General features: G+C 42.2%; 1 protein-coding gene across 1 annotated transcript in view; it reads left to right on the top strand.

Moving 5' to 3' along the window:
* The window catches only part of DNAH5 (dynein axonemal heavy chain 5), a 212,461-nt gene that overhangs the window by 105,725 nt on the left and 87,492 nt on the right, over positions 1 to 19,244 (top strand). Inside the window, exons 42-49 of the mRNA XM_034759516.1 lie at positions 717 to 893; positions 5,095 to 5,299; positions 5,826 to 5,968; positions 8,064 to 8,198; positions 9,091 to 9,213; positions 9,565 to 9,778; positions 15,111 to 15,334; positions 17,090 to 17,288. Of these exons, the coding sequence (XP_034615407.1) occupies positions 717 to 893; positions 5,095 to 5,299; positions 5,826 to 5,968; positions 8,064 to 8,198; positions 9,091 to 9,213; positions 9,565 to 9,778; positions 15,111 to 15,334; positions 17,090 to 17,288 (1,420 nt within the window). The remainder of the gene's footprint in view (positions 1 to 716; positions 894 to 5,094; positions 5,300 to 5,825; positions 5,969 to 8,063; positions 8,199 to 9,090; positions 9,214 to 9,564; positions 9,779 to 15,110; positions 15,335 to 17,089; positions 17,289 to 19,244) is intronic.

The raw sequence follows: 19,244 nt of genomic DNA, 5'->3' as shown, positions 1-19,244 counted from the left end.
GCGATAAGCATAAGTATTTCTCTAAAGCTCTGACCTGATGTATTGCATGTAGGGACATTCAAAAAAAGTGGATACTAAATTTTCTCCAATTTTGGCCTAGTTTGAATATGAGAGGGAGGGAGTTGAATGAGATACTATATATCTGTTGGAATCAATTAGACATAGGGTATATTTTTACTGCCAAGAGATAAACAAAAAATAGCATTTTAAGACCGCATGATTGTCCTCTGAGTGGTTTCCAGACATGCTCAGCTCAGTTATTTTGAACTTCCAAACTGGGTTCTGGGGGTAAATTTGGGTGGGTTCTGGTGTAGCATCTCACAAACATAAAAATTATTCAGGCTAAATTAACCCCTGAGTTCTACCTCTAACTCCATTTTTATCTAGCCACTTTGCAGAGTTGAAATGCACTTAAAACAGCTATGCTGATTGAGAATTAAAGTGGAAGTTTTGTCTCATGAGCAGTGATGAATGACTGGCTGTGATTTTGGCCCAGTTCTGTTTTTTAATATGTATGTGCAACTTCCACTGGGAGTTATACACATACATGAATGCAGAATTTGGCCTTCTGTTTGCATCACCAAAGAAAGGTGAATCTCAGTAAGTCAGCATGTCACCTGAGTCTGTTTTACTAAAATTTTGACAGCGTTTAAAAATATTTTGAAGTCTTGATTTGAAATTAAAGGATATTCCCTCCCTCCCCATGTGGATAATAGGGCTTTTTGAAAAAACGTTCTCCTCAAGAAGCTGAAATTCTGCGTCAGCTGTACACTTCATCATTCCCAGAACTCTACCGCTTCAGCATCCAGACCTTGGAATATCAGATAGAGATGCTGGAGGCCTTTGTGATCATGCAAAGCATTAACATGCTGCAGGGACTTATCCCTCTGAAGGTAAACTGGTCAATATTTTGCCACCTATTTATTCCGATTTACGTTGTTTTGTGCTGTGTGGGTGCATATTAGAAAGCACACCAGGATCTTTAGAGAAGAGACATTCTTGTGAAGATGTGGGAGCTTAAAATATCTTACATGTGAATACCTAATTTCCATTGGAAAATGACACTTAGGATGGTCCATATTTATTTCAGTATATTTATATAGTGCTTTGTCTGATATTTTTACAATGACAATTGTAAGAATTGTTATGCAGCATCAGACAGCAGTCACTCTAACTGCTGTTTTAATAACAGGAGTCACTGGATGGCTCACAGAATGGATAATGGACTGCAGGGCATTTCACTTATAATTTTTTAAATGCAGACAAAATGTTGAATGTGGTGATCAAAAGTTAATGCTATCTGATAGATTTTTATTTGTTGTTATTTATATGAAATAAGTTTTCCCTTGCACTATGTCTTAGAGGATGTGTTCAAAAATTGGCACTTTTCAGTAACCTTATTGGTAGACTGAAAAGGGCGGCCAAGGAGTAGATGTACATGGTGAACATTTTCATACCAATAGAGATGGTTTCTTGAGACTAGGTTTGAGGCAGATTGGATTAGTAGGGCAGTCTGGGGAAACTTGCAAAGCTAGTGCCCATGCTGCTGAATATTGACTTTATGGTTAAAGAGAAGATTTCAGTTTTCAGTGTTTAGATTTTCATTAAGACTATGTCTTCACTTAAGGTGGTGTGTAGTGTACAGATACTGTACTCCCCTAGCAAGGGTATAAATAGCAGTGTAGATGGTAAGGCACTTCTTAGGTGAGTAAAGACAGCCCAGAACTTTAGAATATATATATACCCTATGTACATGCCCAAGCAGTGCTTCCCCGTCTATCGTGCTGCCAGAGTCTTTTACTGTTGCATGTAACTATGTACTGCATTGTGGACGTAGATCGCTTTTCACTGCGATGTGTAGCTACACGTACCCTACACATTGTCACAAGTATAGACAAGGCCTAAAGGTACTGGAATGAAAAAGGGGAATATTCAAAATGTTCAGCACTGATCTTCCTGTACTGAACATTTCTTCTTCATTCAGTAAAGCCAATGTCAGTTTTACTGTTGATAACTGTTCCCATTGTTACCCAGTGTCAATGGCATTGGAGAAATCCAAGTCAATGCTGTGTAGAATTGAAATATAAAAGCAGGAATAGATTCAGCAGTTTGAACATTATCTGGGACATAATTCCACAGCAATGATACTTAATCAAGAAGGTGGAAATATTAGTCTTTATCAGCCTGTTTCCTGGTTTATGCAGAATTCTTTGACAAATTCTTCAAGCGGAGTGCCCCAAGGGTCGGTCCTGGGGTTGGTTTTGTTTAATATCTTTATTAATGATCTGGAGGATGGTGTGGACTGCACTCTCAGCAAGTTTGCAGATGACACTAAACTAGGAGGTGTGGTAGATACACTAGAGGGTAGGGATTGGATACAGAGGGACCTAGACAAATTAGAGGATTGGACCAAAAAAAACCTGATGAGTTTCAACAAGGACAAGTGCAGAGTCCTGCACTTAGGACGGAAGAATCCCATGCACTGCTACAGACTAGGGACCGAATGGCTAGGAAGCAGTTCTGCAGAAAAGGACCTAGGGGTCACAGTGGACGAGAAGCTGGATATGAGTCAACAGTGTGCTCTTGTTGCCAAGAAGATGAATGGCATTTTGGGCTGTATAAGTAGGGGCATTGCCAGCAGATCGAGGGAAGTGATTATTCCCCTTTATTTGGCACTGGTGAGGCCACATCTGGAGTATTGCATCCATTTTTGCCCCCCCACTACAGAAGGGATGTGGACAAATTGGAAAGAGTCCAGCAGAGGGCAACAAAAATGATTAGGGGTCTGGAGCACATGAGTTCTGAGGAGAGGCTGAGGGAACTGGGATTGTTTAGTCTCCAGAAGAGAAGAACGAGGGGGGATTTGATAGCAGCCTTCAACTACCTAAAGGGGTTTCCAAAGAGGATGGAGCTCGGCTGTTCTCAGTGGTGGCAGATGACAGAACAAGGAGCAATGGTCTCAAGTTGCAGTGGGGGAGGTCCAGGTTGGATATCAGGAAAAACTATTTCACTAGGAGGGTGGTGAAACACTGGAATGCGTTACCTAGGGAGGTGGTGGAGTCTCCTTCCTTGGAGGTTTTTAAGGCCTGGCTTGACAAAGCCCTGGCTGGGATGATTTAGTTGGGAATTGGTCCTGCTTTGAGCAGGGGGTTGGACTAGATGACCTCTTGAGGTCTCTTCCAACCCTGAGATTCTATGATTCTATGATTCTATGAAATGCAACACTTCATCATTTTCCCTTTGATCTATACAGTAATTACTAACCATCATTACAGCAAAATTCAAGTGTACACATGATGCAGCCTAATTTCTCAGTTGGAGCCCCCTACTTTAATTTTATTACAGCCACATTTGAAGGTGCACTTTGTTTCTTTGCTATTGAAATGCCAGTGCAAATACTAGCATGCGGCTGGCAAACCAACTGACTTGCTGTTGTTATCTTTCTGATAACAAATCGCTTCTTCTAAAAGTCGAACTGTTTCCATATTGTCAGGGAACTCTTGTAAGCAAACACTAACATTTGTGCAAAATTATTCAATAAGAATTTAATTAAAGACAAAATACAAGCCAATTTTTTATTTGTCTGGATTGCCTTGATGGAGGATACTGCAAAAAGACCAATGCCACATGTGACCAATTGCATTAGAACTATTCATATCTACTTATCCTTATGTGAAAACATAACTTTATTCATGTCCTTAAATGTAACATAGGGTACGTCTACACTACCTGCTGGATCGGCGGACAGCAATCGATCCAGTGGGGGTCGATTTATCGCATCTAGTTTAGACACGATAAACCGACCCCTGAGCGCTCTCCCATCAACTCCTGTACTTCGCCGCGAGAGGCGCAGGCGGAGTCGACGGGGGAGCGGCAGCAGTTGACTCACTGCAGTGAAGATACCGCGGTGAGTAGGTCTAAGTACGTTGACTTCAGCTATGTTATTCACGTAGCTGAAGTTGCGTAATTTAGATCGATTCCCCCCCGCTAGTGTAGACCAGGCCATATTTAGACTAAACACGTCTGGTCTAATACTCAGTGCCCAATGGCATGCCCCTTAAGCTCAGGGCTGTCGGGACATTTATTGAAAAATACAATAATATAAGATGAATAAACTTACTTCAAAGCAGCAGCACTCATCCCTTCCACTCACTTTACCATGTGTAAATCAAACCCACCTCTTTACATGCATTGCCACCATATAAAAACCCTAATCTCAACAGACTCAGCCCCCCAACTATGCCAAGTCAAATAGATGAATTTAGCAGCATGCCTGAAAAGCAAGTAAATTTGGACCACGGAGGGAGAAGCACATGCCTCCTTAAAGAAAACTGCTTCTATGAATATTGTTCTTCCAGCGCCTCTTTTTTTTTAAAGGGGATCCAGCCAAAATTGTGGCAGCATAGCACGGGGAGAGGTGTGGTACTGCAGGTGGACAAGACCCACAACATCTTTGGCTTTTTAAACTCTACCAAAATACAAATTCAGCCAGTGCAAGCCTCAGAGCACTGTTAACATATGCTGCCTCTGAGAGCCATCATTTAATTAGCGAGCAGTTGCATACTGCATCATGTTAATTTTCCATGTATATTTAAGAGATATACCCAGGAAGAGATCTCTTAAGAGCATTACGCTATAGGCATAAAAAATAATAGGTCTCTGCCCTAAGGAATCTTGAGTCTAAGGCCTGAATCCTGTAACCACATATCCATAATGCAGTGAGACTACTTGTGTCATAGTGTAACCCATTCAACATATGTATTTGCAGAGTCGGGGCTTTAATGAACTAATAAACCAACTACTCATCTTTCCCTGGGCTTCTGGAGAGAAATAAGCTATTTGTTTGCTATGGGTTTTTTTCCGATGGCTATTTTTCTGAATTAGGGAAAATAAATAATATGACACAGTATGTATTGTAGCTCTTCGTTTGTGTAATGGTTGCCCAGAGCATGGGTAGGGACACCTACTGAGACTTATGTAAATCAAAGCTAAAGGTTTTCAACTTGGACATATAAAGCAGAGTCTGATGTAGGAATTGTTTCTTGGAAAAGCCTTAAGCCATGCAAGTAGCTAAAACAATGCTTTACCTCTCAGGAGCAAGGAGGGGAAGTAACACCAGAGTACCTGGAAAGGCTGTACGTCTTCTCCCTCATGTGGAGTGTTGGAGCATTGCTGGAATTGGAAGACAGATGCAAAATGGAGCACTGGCTTCGTAATCATAAAAAAATAAAACTTGATCTTCCCCATATCTCAGAAGGAAGTGAAGATACCATGTTTGACTACTACGTGGCAACTGATGGTTAGTAACCCACTGGCATATGCCAGATAACATTTGAAGAGACATGATCTTGAAAGAGTATATTACATTGAATTAATAGAGAAGGCACTTCAGGTTATATACTTTCCCATGTTCCCTGACAGTTTTTGTTTTAAAAATCACGCTTTACTACTGGTTTTAATAAAGTTTCTCCCTGTTGCTGTAAGATACCAAAACAAGGGAAACTGACTACACAAGGAAACAGGGACTTTGTATCACAAAGTACTGTCAAATGAGCAAATGTAAGCAAGCTGGAAGGTGTTTCTCTCATCTTAAGTGTCACTTGTAACAACAGGTCATGTGGCCCTTCCCATGGGTTTTTAAGAATACTCCTTGTGAAGTTAATTGCTGATCATCATAGTGGGTGGGTTTTGCCTGTGGGACCCACTGCCCCAGACAGGGTAAGAGAACTTCATAGGTAACAATCCACTTGTACTACTAGTTGGAGAATGGGATAGAAGCAAATTCTTTGTAGCTTGGAAGTATCAATCTATTGTGTTCTGACTAGGTAAATGGATGCACTGGAGTACTCGTGTTGAAGAGTATGTGTACCCCACTAACAGCATTCCAGAGTATGGTTCCATCTTGGTGCCAAATGTCGACAACGTGAGAACAGACTTCCTTATTGAAACAATTGCTGGGCAGGGCAAGGTATCATTCTTGTTTGTGTACATCAATGATGTGATCTGCATGGGTGGTGGGGGAGTTAAATTATAAATGGCAACAAAATGGCAGATAAAATTCAGTGTTGATAAATGCAAAGTAATGCACATTGGAAACATAATCCCAACTATACATATAAAATGATGGGGTCTAAATTAGCTGTTACCACTCAAGAAAGAGATCTTGGAGTCATTGTGGATAGTTCTCTGAAAATATCCACTCAGTGTGCCGTGGCAGTCAAAAAAGCTAACAATGTTGGGAACCATTAAGAAAGGGATAGATAATAAAACAGAAAATATCATATTGCCTGTATATAAATCCATGGTACGCCCACATCTTGAATACTGTGTGCAGATGTATTGCCCATCTCAAAAACGATGTATTGGAATTGGAAAAGGTTCAGAAAAGGGCAACAAAAATGATTAGGGGTATGGAACGGCTTCCGTATGAGGAGAGATTAATAAAACTGGGATTTTTCAGCTTGGAAAAGAGACGACTAATGGGGGATATGGTTGAGGTCTATAAAATCATGACTGGTGAGAAAGTAAATAAGGAAGTGCTATTTACTCCTTCTCATAATACAAGAACTAGGGGTCACCATATGAAATTAATAGGCAGCAGGTTTAAAACAAACAAAAGGAAGTATTTCTTCACACAATGCATAGTCAACCTGTGGAACTCCTTGACAGAGAATGTTGTGAAAGCCAAGACTATAAGAGGGTTAAAAAAGAACTAGATGAATTCATGGAGGATAGGTCCATCAATGGCTATTAGCCAGGTTGGGCAGGGATGGTGTTCCTAGCCTCTATTTGCCAGAAGCTGGGAATGAGCGACAGGGAATGGATCACTTGATGATTACCTGTTCTGCTCATTCCCTCTGGGGCACCTGCCATTGGCCACCATTGGAAGACAGGATACTGGGCTAGATGGACCTTTGATCTGACCCAGTATGGCCATTCTTATGTTCTTAAATAAAATGACCTCACCACACATTAAGCAGTGGGGGCCATTGTCTGGCTTGCAGGGAAAGGTGTGTGGGCCCATTAGAGACTAGAGTGCCAGAGTGATTTGCTGTGGTAGCTTGACCAGGTCAGTGTCCCATCCCACACCAGGTGACCAGAAGAGAAGGGGAACTATTTAGGTCCACACTGGGGCAGGAAAAACCCTCTTTTACCTGGACCAGGTGGAGCAGCACCCATCTTCCCATGCTAGGAAGTAGTTAAATACCAGGCTTTGTCATGATCCATGGTGGGCATTCCACCAGTCGCTCCTTTCTCACGGGGCTGGAAAGGACATTTCCCCTCACTGCCAGATTGGCCAAGGCAAGATGGGTTTTCCCCCCCACCTTCCTGACAGAGGGTTACATGGCTTAGTTGGGGAAAATATGAAACAAAAGTTAGGCTATGATTTGCAACTCATTATGTAAATATGGGGCTGATATCCTGTGCAGGTGCTCTGCAGGGAAGGGATAATGTGATCAGATAAAGTGGATTAGTAAATGATTTAAAGGAGGTATTCTTTAAAGGAGCAGAAATGGGGGTTCGGGGCTCCTATGACTGGTATGGCAGAGAGCCAACCAACCCTCCTTTATAGCATGCCTTAACCCTCATTTGTGGGGGAGGGTCCCAGCAGTGGGTTGGCTAGGGACTAGGATGGGTAACCCCTGCTCCCGGGTATGTGTAAATGATTATGGAACTACCAGCACTGTACACTTTTATTTGACGGGTACTTCCAGACATTTAGGAATAAGATTGCAGCCTAATTTAAACCACATCTAGTGTCTCCTATCCTCCTTCCAGCATAGCAGGACAGTGTGGAATTATAGGTGAAAATGCGAGGATCCCTTGTTGTGTAGTGGAAACTAATGACCCTTTTCCACACATACTGTTAGTTAATATACCTTGAATTGTTCAGTGCTAAAGCAGCCCTCTGCTTCCAGTTTGCCAATTTTTTTCTCATTGAAAGTTACATTTTTATTTCTTTGTTTCATTCCTGACAAGGATAGATACTGCGGTTGATAAGGCTTTGCTGGCACACTTGGCTTTTGCACCTCTGGGCTCATTTGAATTCTCTCCTTGTCTAGGCTGTGCTACTAATTGGTGAGCAAGGAACTGCTAAAACTGTCATCATCAAAGGATTCATGTCAAAATATAATCCTGAAAGCCACATGGCCAAGAGTCTGAACTTTTCATCTGCAACTACCCCATTAATGTTCCAGGTATAGTAATCACTCTACTTCTAATAAGATGACTGGGTTCACTGCTTTATTTGTACACCGAGAATTTGCCAGAAAGATCCCATTAAAAGAAGGCTTTCTCTAATTACAAAGATACAAACAAACAAAAGCACCAATCTACTCCAAGGGCTTCAGTCAAAGTGGCCTTTCTACAGGGATGTAACTTGCTTCTCTCACAAAATGTCTTTTTAAAATTGTTCATCAATTTCAGCAAATCCTCAGGAACCACATCTCTTCCAGTCATTCCAGTGGTTATTTGGTTACTCTCATGCTTTTGACACGTTATACTTCCCTCATCAAATTCTCAATGTTTCTTGATGTCTGGAAATATGCCAGTTCACACTAACTGGCTGAAGTGGCCATTCATTTTGATTGGATTGTCATTAAAACCTTGTGTAAAAGACTAAAAACTTTACAAAATGTAGTCTACACTAATGGTTGTAAGTTGTGTTTATTTCATAATTGAGTTAAATCTTTCATGCAGGTGATATTTCACACAGTTATCTATGATCACAATAGTTCAAACTTAGTTTATTACACCACTCCATGGGGGGAAAAAAGGGATAATCCAACTCAGAATTCTCCAAATGGAATGCATGTACTACATCAGCAGTTATGGTTTTTAAAGGCAATTTGTGTTCAATTTGTATAGCAACCTATTACCTCACTTCAGAAACCAATGTTCCATTTACCAATTCTACAAAGCCAGTGGCATTTCTTAGTGGAAATCTCCTCAAAACAGTCTGAAGAGTACCCATGTATGCCTTCGCTATTGAAGAGTTCCTGCTACTAAATGGGTGCATTTAAAAAGAATAAACTATCCTTTGATGGAGAGGAACTGTACAGCTTTAGGTAATAAAGTTTTTTCTTACAGCGTACAATAGAGAGTTATGTGGACAAACGCATGGGGACGACATATGGTCCTCCTGCAGGCAAGAAGATGACTGTCTTCATTGATGATGTGAATATGCCTGTAATCAATGAGTGGGGAGATCAGGTTAGTTAAGTATTGAAATTTGGCTTAATGCTGATCTGTTGTTTTTCTCTTTCCTTGTGACATAGGTGAAATGGCTTCCCACTCTGGTCAGGTTATTGAGGTATTTGAAATACATGTGATTATTTTCCTCTGAGCTCGCTCCTCTAGATATTACCAGATGAAAGGGCGATCCAATCCCACCTATTTCTGGTAATTTATAAATGTTGTTTTCTTCATGGCAGAAGAAAATGTAGTGTTTTTTAAGACAAGGAAAATCTGTCTCTTAGTTATGTTTTTGGGTACTCATAAATAATTTTGCATGCCATTATGCATCAGGGAGATATTCTTCTAATCCTAACGGGCTCTTTATAGGTCACCAATGAGATAGTTCGACAGCTGATGGAACAGAATGGGTTCTATAACCTGGAGAAACCAGGGGAGTTTACCAACATCGTTGATATCCAGTTCTTGGCAGCCATGATCCACCCTGGTGGAGGTCGCAATGACATCCCACAGAGACTAAAGAGACATTTTTCCATATTCAACTGTACTCTGCCGTCCAATTCTTCCATTGACAAGATCTTTGGTAAAATGAAGACTCATTTTAGAAAGTGTTGATTGAAACAGTTAGAAGTGGGGTGCCAAATTTTGTTTGTTCGCCCCCCCCACTTTAAAGGGAAATCTTAATTTTTTGTGTGTGGGGAGTGGGGATCTTAAATATGTGTACCCAGGTTTTCCTAGAACAGTGGCTCTCAATTTTTCCACGTGTGGTTAGTGATTAGGACTCAGTTAAATCCCAAACTACTTTGGGATTACCAAGGACTGGGGTACATGAACTCATTGGCTTTTGGTAGTAGTGCTGGAGGAGTTGGTGGGGAGTGCTGGGTTTGGTTAGTGCTGGTGGTTAGTGCTCAGTGGAATTTCGACTGATTTTTTTTTCAGCCCTTGATCTCCCCCTGTTGCCCACTCCTTGGTCATGCCCTGGAAGCTAAAAACAAACAAACAAACACAAAACCAAATCTCTGCCTTAGACTAAGATTCTAAATTTACTCCTGGGGGAATTCTGCACCAAAAAATTAAAAATTCTGTGCACAATATTTTAAAATTCTGCAATTTTTTATTTTGTCAAAATAACACTACATAATTATGGCAGTTTCAATTATTTTGGTAATTTATTTCAAAATACCTGTCAGCAAGTATGTCTGTAACAATAAAGACACACACAAAAATTCCTCCAGAAGTAGAGAGTTAAAGTAACCTCTATGACAACCCAGTTCTTCTTCGAGTAGTGTCCCTGTGGGTGCTCCACTGTAGGTATATGTGCGCCCTGTGTGTAATCGGAGAGTTTTGGTAGCAGTGTTCCTTGAACCCTTACATGTGCCCTCCCTCCCTTGTGGTCTGCCTCGAGGTTATTTAGCACTGCATGGGTGAACCCTCCTCACTTTCTTCTCTACCACCTTTGGCCTCAGACAGAATGAGCAGTTGTCCCTTCCTTATCTGTGTCATTAGCATAAGTAGTGTTTGTTTTGTTACCTTTGTTCTCCTTAAAAGTACTTAGGCTAGTGTTTCCTTATTTTATTTTATTCCTTTGGGTTAAAAAAAAGAGAGAGAGAAAGAGAGAGAAAGGAAAAGAACTTCAGTTTCCTGCCCTGTCTGGGGGCATTCCCCTCTCCCTCCCCCGGCATCTAGTAGACTCATAATTTTTTTTTCCAGTTAAAAAAATAAAGTAAAGAAGACTGCTAGAGGATGACAACCCCCTGCCCAGGGGCATGCCTGGCTCTCTCTGCTCCAAGCAGTGCCTCTCCTGCCAGGAGTCAGTTCCTGTAATGGCCAGACACACTCACTGTGCCTGGGAGAGCCTCACAGAAGTGCTTTACCTGCCACAGCTAAAATGGCAGCCTCACAGGAGCTGGGAGCTGAAGTTAAAACTCCTCCCTATGGAGAAACCACTTCAGTCTGCAGGGGACTCCGGTGGGTGCTGACCCCAGATCATCCCCGGAGACTTCACTTCAAAAGGGGTCGAGTCATGAAGAGGAGAGGAGGAGGAGAAGAAGAAAAATAAAAAGGGCCACCAGCAGACTTCCCTCGGAAAGGCTCGTAAAAAGGGCTCCTCCGAGCAACTGGCCAGCCAGAGGGGTTCCCCAGTGCGGCCATCTCAGCACCGATCCAAACACATGGGTTCCAAGTAGCTGATCAGCCAGTGGGGCTTCCCAGAGTGGCCACCTCAGTAGGTTGGCACCGCAGCTTTGAAGCATGGCACCTGAGAAGGGGCCCCCAGCTGTGAGCTCTGCTAGGGTATCCTCCAAGGTTCTCTTCATTGTAGCGGCCTAAGAATCCCGGTACAGTGACTGGACTATATCAGCACCAACCTTGATGCAGTACAAGTGAGAGCGTTACTCTCGCTACCCACATTTACCACCCTGGGACACGTCTCCCTAATATGCTGAGGAGCTCACCTACACAACCACAAGGTTCAGGACAAATGGCCTTTCACAGAAATGACCTTCCATATCACTCTTTTGGGGCTAAGGGCTGTCAGGAGTGCCTGTGCACACTTTCTGCCTTTCATCAAAAACAACACACAAAGATCATGATGGACTTAATGTGACCTGTATGTTTTGTATAAATCGCCAAGGGGCTGCCAGATCTCCCTCCCTCTACAAGACAGCACTCAAACTTTGGAGTTGATGCACCCATCACAATGTGCTCATCTCAGCTGTCTATCTACCAGGGATACAGAACGTGATGGCTGACAGTCTCAGCTGAAATTTTCTCATGACAATGAGTGTGTACTGAATTCAGAGGTGCTTCAAGATATAGCTGCCCTTTGGGGAATCCTGACTATGGATCTCTTCACTGCTTAACAGAACAAGAAAGGTCCTTGTTACTGCTCCAGGGCTGGCCTGGGGAAACATTCATTGGCAGTTGCCCTCATCTTCCCATGGGACAGGGCCCACTTGTATGTCTTTTCCCAGTTTCCTACTCTATCCAAGATTTTGTTGAAAATTCAACAAAACAAAGCGAGAATTATTCTGATTGCCCCTCTTGGCCATGAGAAGTCTGGCTCCCTTACCTCACACAGATGGCAATATGCCCTCTTGTTTCTCTTCAGCCCATTCCTCACCTGCTCTCTCAAAACAATGGGCTGACCCTTAACCCCAACCTGCAGGTCCTCCGCCTCTGAGCTTGGCTCCTTCTTAGTTCCAAGGCTTAGAGGCAGATTGCTCTGTCAAGCTGAAAGACGTGTTGCAACACAACCAAAAGCTAACCACTCGACATACTTATCTACAAAATGGAAACAACTCCAAGTTTGTGTCATTCCAAACACACAGACCCAACCTCATCTTTTCTCCCTCTGTTTTTGCACTACATTTTAAACTCTCACTCAGCTCCCTTAAGGTACATCTCGCGGCGAAAACGGCTCCCCAGTTGGTGTTTGCTCACCCACTAATGCGTAGATTCTTTAAGGGCATTGGGAATCTCTTCCCACATGTGACACCACCCGCTCCAGCCTGGGACTTTAACCTAGTTCTCAGGGCTTTGACTAGACCTCCCTCCGAGTCCAGGGCAACTTGTTCTCTCTTACCCCTGTCCATGAAGACAGCATTTCTAATTGCCATCACCTCAGCTAGGCACATAGGAGAAATAGCGGCCCTGGTGGCACATCCATCATTCACAGCCTTTTTTTTTTTTTTTTTAAGACAAAGTAACTCCAAGGCCATATCCCAAGTTTTTCCCTACTTTCGATGCACTTTCCATATGAATCAACAGATCCATCTCCCTGTTTTTTTCCCAAAACCACATTATGACAACTGGGAGACAACTGTGCATATGCTAGATATTAGAAGGACATTAGCATTCTACTCGGACAGGACTAAAGACTTCAGGAAATCCCCTAAACTCTTCCTTTCATCCACAGAAAGATCCAAAAGCTCTGTGATATCAGCTCATAGACTATCCAAATGGGTCCCTGGTTGCATTAATCAACTTATCAAGGGGGCAACTTGCTTCCATCCAGAGTCCATACACACTCCACGAGGTCCGTTTCTACCTCAGTCACATTCCGTAGGGAAACCCCTATCTCAGCAATCTATAGAGCGATGACTTGGGCCTCTGCATCCGAAGAAGTGGGCTGTAGTCCACGAAAGCTTATGCTCTAATAAATTTGTTAGTCTCTAAGGTGCCACAAGTACTCCTGTTCTTTTTGCCCATACTTTCGCAGAACATTATGCGATCACTGAAGATTTGGCTGCTGACTCCATCTTTGACTCCACAGTACTCTTTGTAGTAAAAGACTCCACTCCGAAGTCCCAGCCTCCAGTGGTGGATACTGCTCGGGAGTCAGCTACAGTGGAGCACCCATAGGGACACTACTCAAAGAAGAAAAGGAAGTTACTCACCTTGTGCAGTAACGATGGTTCTTTGAGATGTGTGCCCCTAGGAGTGCTTCACAACCCGCTCCCTCCCTTGTACTTTGGAGTTCTCAATAGGGCTCTGCGGTAGAGAAGGAAGTGAGGGGGGTTTGCCCGTGCAGTGCTAAATAGCCTCGAGGCAGACCACGAGGGAGGGAGGGCACATGCACGGGCTCAACGGACACAGCTCTCAAAAATCTCTGATTAGAGGTGCAGGGGCGCACATACACCTACAGTGGAGCACCCATAGGGACACACTCCTCGAAGAACCATCGTTACTGCACAAAGTGAGTAACTTCCTCTTCTTGCTTCTCTGCCCCTTCCCCCCAGAGCCCAGCTGGGGAGCCAGACACTCACCCCCACCCCAGAGACCAGCTGTGGGTCCCCCGGCCTAGACACTTACACCCTCTACCCCTTAGAGCCCAGCTGCAGCTCCTCACCCCGGCCCAGACACTCACAGACCCTACCCTCCCAGGGATCCAGAGGGAGAAACAATCTGATGCAATCCAAGGCTTGCACAGAGTTTCCTGAGTGCCGCCTCCTTCCTTCAGGGTATGCTGGGAACTACAGATGCGGGGAACCCTCCAGTTCCCTCCCTCTGCCCCCAGCCTTGCCTTATATTTATGAGCTGGGCTCTGCCGGATCCAGCAGCCCCTAGTGGTGGCCAACATCTCTGCAGCCCATTTCTATGTGGGGAAAAAAGGAAATTCTGAGTGCCCAACATTAATTTCTGCAAAATTCTGCATTGTGCAGTGATGCAGAATTCCCCCAGGAGTAAACTGTGAGTAACGTTAGCACAAAATCAAAATGGTGTCCATTTTTAAATGGACTTTCTGAGGTAAAATTTGACCCAAAACTAAGGCCTTGAACAAGTATCATTTTTTACAAAACCCAAGAGAGTAGAGAGGTTTCCATGATTTAGCCCCTTTACATTTTCAGTGGAAACTATATTTTTCTTGTTGAAAAATCCAAATTGAGTCTCTGCTCAGGTTTGACTTGGAATGTTCCAACTCAACGTGAAGTTCACCAACTGATTTATAAACTCAAGAAAATAGTCTTACAATGGGACATCTAGATCCAAGATTCTGAGGCTGGCACCAAAGTTGTCCCTGGAAAATCTGCACGCTCCACAGTTACATATGAAAATACAGGATTTCTGTGCACATTTGTTGCATGTGCAGATGCTACATGTTTACACTGCTGCACACATCTGCAAAAATTTTGCAGAAATAACTTTGACCCTGGACTTAAAATAATTGGTGTCTGGTCCTTAGCGTATTGCTCCCAATACAGCCCAAGAGGTGCATTTTATAGCTTAGCTAGGCTGCAGCATTTTGGTTTATTTCAGGGGACATGAGGTGAAGGTGCAAAGAGTTTTGCTGTCTTACATGTACAGGTTGTCTGTGCCTGGAGTTATTCAGGAATAGCTGTTCCAGAATAGCTCCATGTGTAGACGGGCCTTATTTTAGTAACTGCCCTTTAAACCATCAATTTTGCTTTTTGCAGGTGTGATTGGCGTAGGGCATTATTGTAGTCAGCGGGGCTTCTCAGAAGAGGTGAGAAGATCAGTAGCCAAATTGGTGCCACTGACACGCAGGTTATGGCAGATGACCAAGATCAAAATGCTACCCACTCCAGCCAAGTTCCATTATGTCTTCAATCTACGAGATCTCTCAAGGATTTGGCAGGGGATGCTAAATACCGTATCGGAAGTAATCAGGGAACCTAATGTAAGTAACATACAGCTTTCTTTCATGGAGTTAGCATGTTAAGTAGCAATGGGATGAAGACTATAACTGATTCTTTGGTGGTTCAGTATAAAGTAGGAAGCCTCTGTCTCTACTTGTTATCACTTTTCTTATTAAATTGTAAGATCTTCAGTGGTTTTGTTCTGTGTTTGTACTCTGTCTAGGACAGTAGGATCCTGTTCCATATCTGGGACTCCAAGGTGCTTCCTCAATACAAATAATAAATAATAAGCATCAGTGATGAAACAATACTGTGATACTGAAGGCTAAATTGCTAAGTTGCCAAAGGATTTTATGGACATACAATGTAGCAAAAGAACAGAAACCAGTTTGTTACACTGTCTGCATAAGTTTTGTGGTCTGTTTTCCTTACTGATAAATGTTAACTTATTTCAATTTTTAAAATTCTGGAGAAAAATCAAGCTTTTTAAAATATTCAATTTTATAAACATACATAGCAGCAAACTATTCAGCGTATTAATGACAAATAATTTTGTTCTTAAGGTATAGGATGCCTTGAGGTTTTCAAACCATGTAATTGGCTGAAAGCTGATTTTTGGCTTAAAGCTATAAGGATATGTCTATACTTCAGTCTGAGGTGTAGTTGCAGCATGGGCAGACATACCCATGCTAGCTTTACCTGTACTAGCACAGCTAAACATAGCAGTGGAGAAACAGCAGCACAAGCGTCTGCATGGGATAGCAATGCCTGTAAATACCTGGGATCCCCAATATGCTTGTCCAGCCCCATCTGAAGGCTGTACCAGCACACCTACCCTTTTATTTCTAGCTGTGCTAGTGTGTGTACAATGAACATGGGCATGTCTACCCATGCTGCAGTCATGCCCAAGATTGCAGCACAGACATATATTAAATGGAAGAGGGAATAACACTGGACTGTAACAAGTCTTTCTGTATTTCATTACTGTACGATCCACACTCCTTGTGAAAAATAAGATACTTGACGTAAATATTTCCCTCTGAATTTTTCAATTTTCCTTTTGGAAAGCCAATTTTCTTTAATACTGAAATATAAAGTTGAGTCTTCAATGCAGTGACTATCCCACTGCAGATGAATCATTATCCAACCATCTCCACTGATGGTGCTGTCAGAAGTAGCATATAAAAGTGTGGATACTAGCTTATGAACGAACACGTATGATTTGTGAGTGGGAAATAGATCTGTCAGCAAACTGGGTAGTCAGCTATTGAATTTGCTTGTAAAAATATGCTTGGCATTCATAAAGTCTGGTTTTGGATACACAATTATGTAGTTTGGGAGGCTAGACTGAGGCTTCATCTAATACTCTGTCCTGAATGTGAAGTGTCTCTTTTTTTTGTAAACTGGACATACACTTAAGCTGAGATGAAGCTGAATCAAAGTCTGACAAAGAATACTATTTCAGCTTCCCTTGTAAGGAGTAAAGCATTACTTTCTATTGTCTAGAGGTAACGCGATACTGTACGGAACAATAGTGACAAAACTCTAACCTTGCTGAGATATGGCTGTGAAGAGCACAAGTTCCTCTGTTCAGGGCCGGCTCTGACTTTTTTGCCGCCCCAAGCAAAAAAAAAAAAAAAAAAAAAAAAAATAGGGCAGCTGTGCCGCCCTAAGATTGGACGGAATGCTGCCCCTTAGAATCTGCCGCCCCAAGCACGAGCTTGCTTGGCTGGTGCCTGGAGCCGGTCATGCTCTGTTACAAACTTAATCAATTGAGATTTTTGTTTTGTGAACAGGTGTTGATAAAGTTGTGGAAGCATGAATGTAAGTGTGTTATTGCTGATCGTTTCACAACCCCAGCGGATGTAGATTGGTTTGATACAGCTTTGGCAAAATTGGTTGAGGAGGAGTTCGGTGAAGAGAAAAAGGCTTTAGTGGATTCGGAAACTGATGCTTATTTTGTTGACTTCTTAAGGGATCCACCTGAAGCAACAGGTAACTACAGAAACTTGATGCAAGAAGAGATAATGGTGTTCTGGTAATTTATCACAATGGGTGTGGGGAGGGAAAGATACAGTAAATGATTATGTAGAAAAGACTTCAGAATGCATATTATAAACACCCTTCAGTGCCTAGCCAGCTCTTCTGGTTAGTTCACAGGGCCATGGTCCCAACTCTTGTCTATCCTTTTTGTGGTAGCTAATGTTGCCAGTTGCATTTATGCCCAGGACCCATGTAGGGATAGAAGTGGAGAGCAGATAATCTGTATAATGGCTGGGCATAATCTGGCACATGGGGTCTGTTGCAAGCATAATGCTATAATGATTCAATCTAGAAGGATGTTCTGTAACATGAGTCCAGTATATAGTAATCACCGATGATTGCAATACTTGAACTAAAACTGTATAAATAGTTATTACACTTACTAACCTCTATCCCGCCCCCCAACTAGTACACAAAAAAGCCCAATTTTGACTAATCCATTAATGTCAGGTAAATGTAATTTATGTGCAACCATTACTCATGTGTGTGGCCTTCAGTGTTTTCTTGCTACATTACTAATGACTCCTATTAAATTGTCCTTTTCACTTGTTGCATAGTCTCTCCTACGTATTTCAAATCAAAATAACGTTTTACATCTTTGAGACTAACAGAAGTATTGGGAGCATAAGCTTTCGTGGGTAAGAACCTCACGTCTTGCATCTGAAGAAGTGAGGTTCTTACCCACGAAAGCTTATGCTCCCAATACTTCTGTTAGTCTCAAAGGTGCCACAGGACCCTCTGTTGCTTTTTACAGATTCAGACTAACACGGCTATCCCTCTGATGTTTTACATCTTATTTATACAATAGTTATTTTGGTATTTGTATTTATAAAATACCTATTTTCTTTCACTTGCTTTGTTCATTTTTTCTCTCCCTTCGAAAAAAATTAATGATAATGAAGGCCTATTCATTAGGTACTATTTTGTAAGGAAGCTAAATTGCTTTACAGTGCAATTGAAGTAGCTCAAAAATGGGCAAATGATACAAATTTGTGTTCTGTTTCACTGTGTTGTATTAATTGCTTTTGTTTTGGGAAAGGCCATTGTTAAACTATTTTGAGGTCAGTCAGCTACTCCCCTCCTCATAAATGATGGATACATAGAGGTACCACAATGACTAGAATAAACCAAATAATGCTCTGAACCAATGCTGGAAAACAGACTCCTAAATGATATGGCAGGTGAGAGCAATAAGGAAGAATTGTGCAGAGAAATGTATGAAAGGAGTAGAAAATATAGACCCTGATTTAGGAAAGTGCTCAAACATGTGCTTAAATATTTTGTTGTATTGGGAACACAAAACACAGGGAATAGATGAAGAATGAGCAAGAAAGGAAAAAAAATATGTAGTAGAGTACAAGAGATGGATTTTGATTTGTACATTTAACTTATTAATTATGATAGTGCCTGATGGCCAACCAAGAATGGGGCCCCATTTTGCTAGACATTTTGTGGTAGACAGTCCTTGCTTTTGCATTAGCATACATTGTATGCATGCTGAAAACTTGTACTTCTTTGAGTGCTGGTACCTGTGTGTATTACACTGTGCGTACACATGAGCACAGAGTCAGAGAATTCTTGAAAGCCGTGTCCGTTGGGTCACGCATGCACTGTTGCCGTCCTCTTGCCTCCAATTGAGGAGATAAAGGGCAGAGTGGACTGACCGCCTCTATAGTTCCTTCTTATCACCGCATGGCCTGGGTTGGAACCTCCAGTGTCTAGAGTTTCATCTTCCTTTAGTTTTGGATCTGTACATACATATGTATATATTTTGTAAATTGGACAAGGTGTACAAGTCATCCCCATTGCCTCCAACTGGCCCAGACAGTTCTTGTTCCTGAGTCTCATACACATGTTATCTTGGTCAATGATCAACATTCAGTCCTTTTCCAATCTCGTGACCCAGGG

This window comes from Trachemys scripta, chromosome 2, assembly GCF_013100865.1.
Source record: "Trachemys scripta elegans isolate TJP31775 chromosome 2, CAS_Tse_1.0, whole genome shotgun sequence".
NCBI lineage: Eukaryota > Metazoa > Chordata > Testudines > Emydidae > Trachemys > Trachemys scripta.
This window is presented reverse-complemented; position numbering and strand designations above follow the sequence as displayed.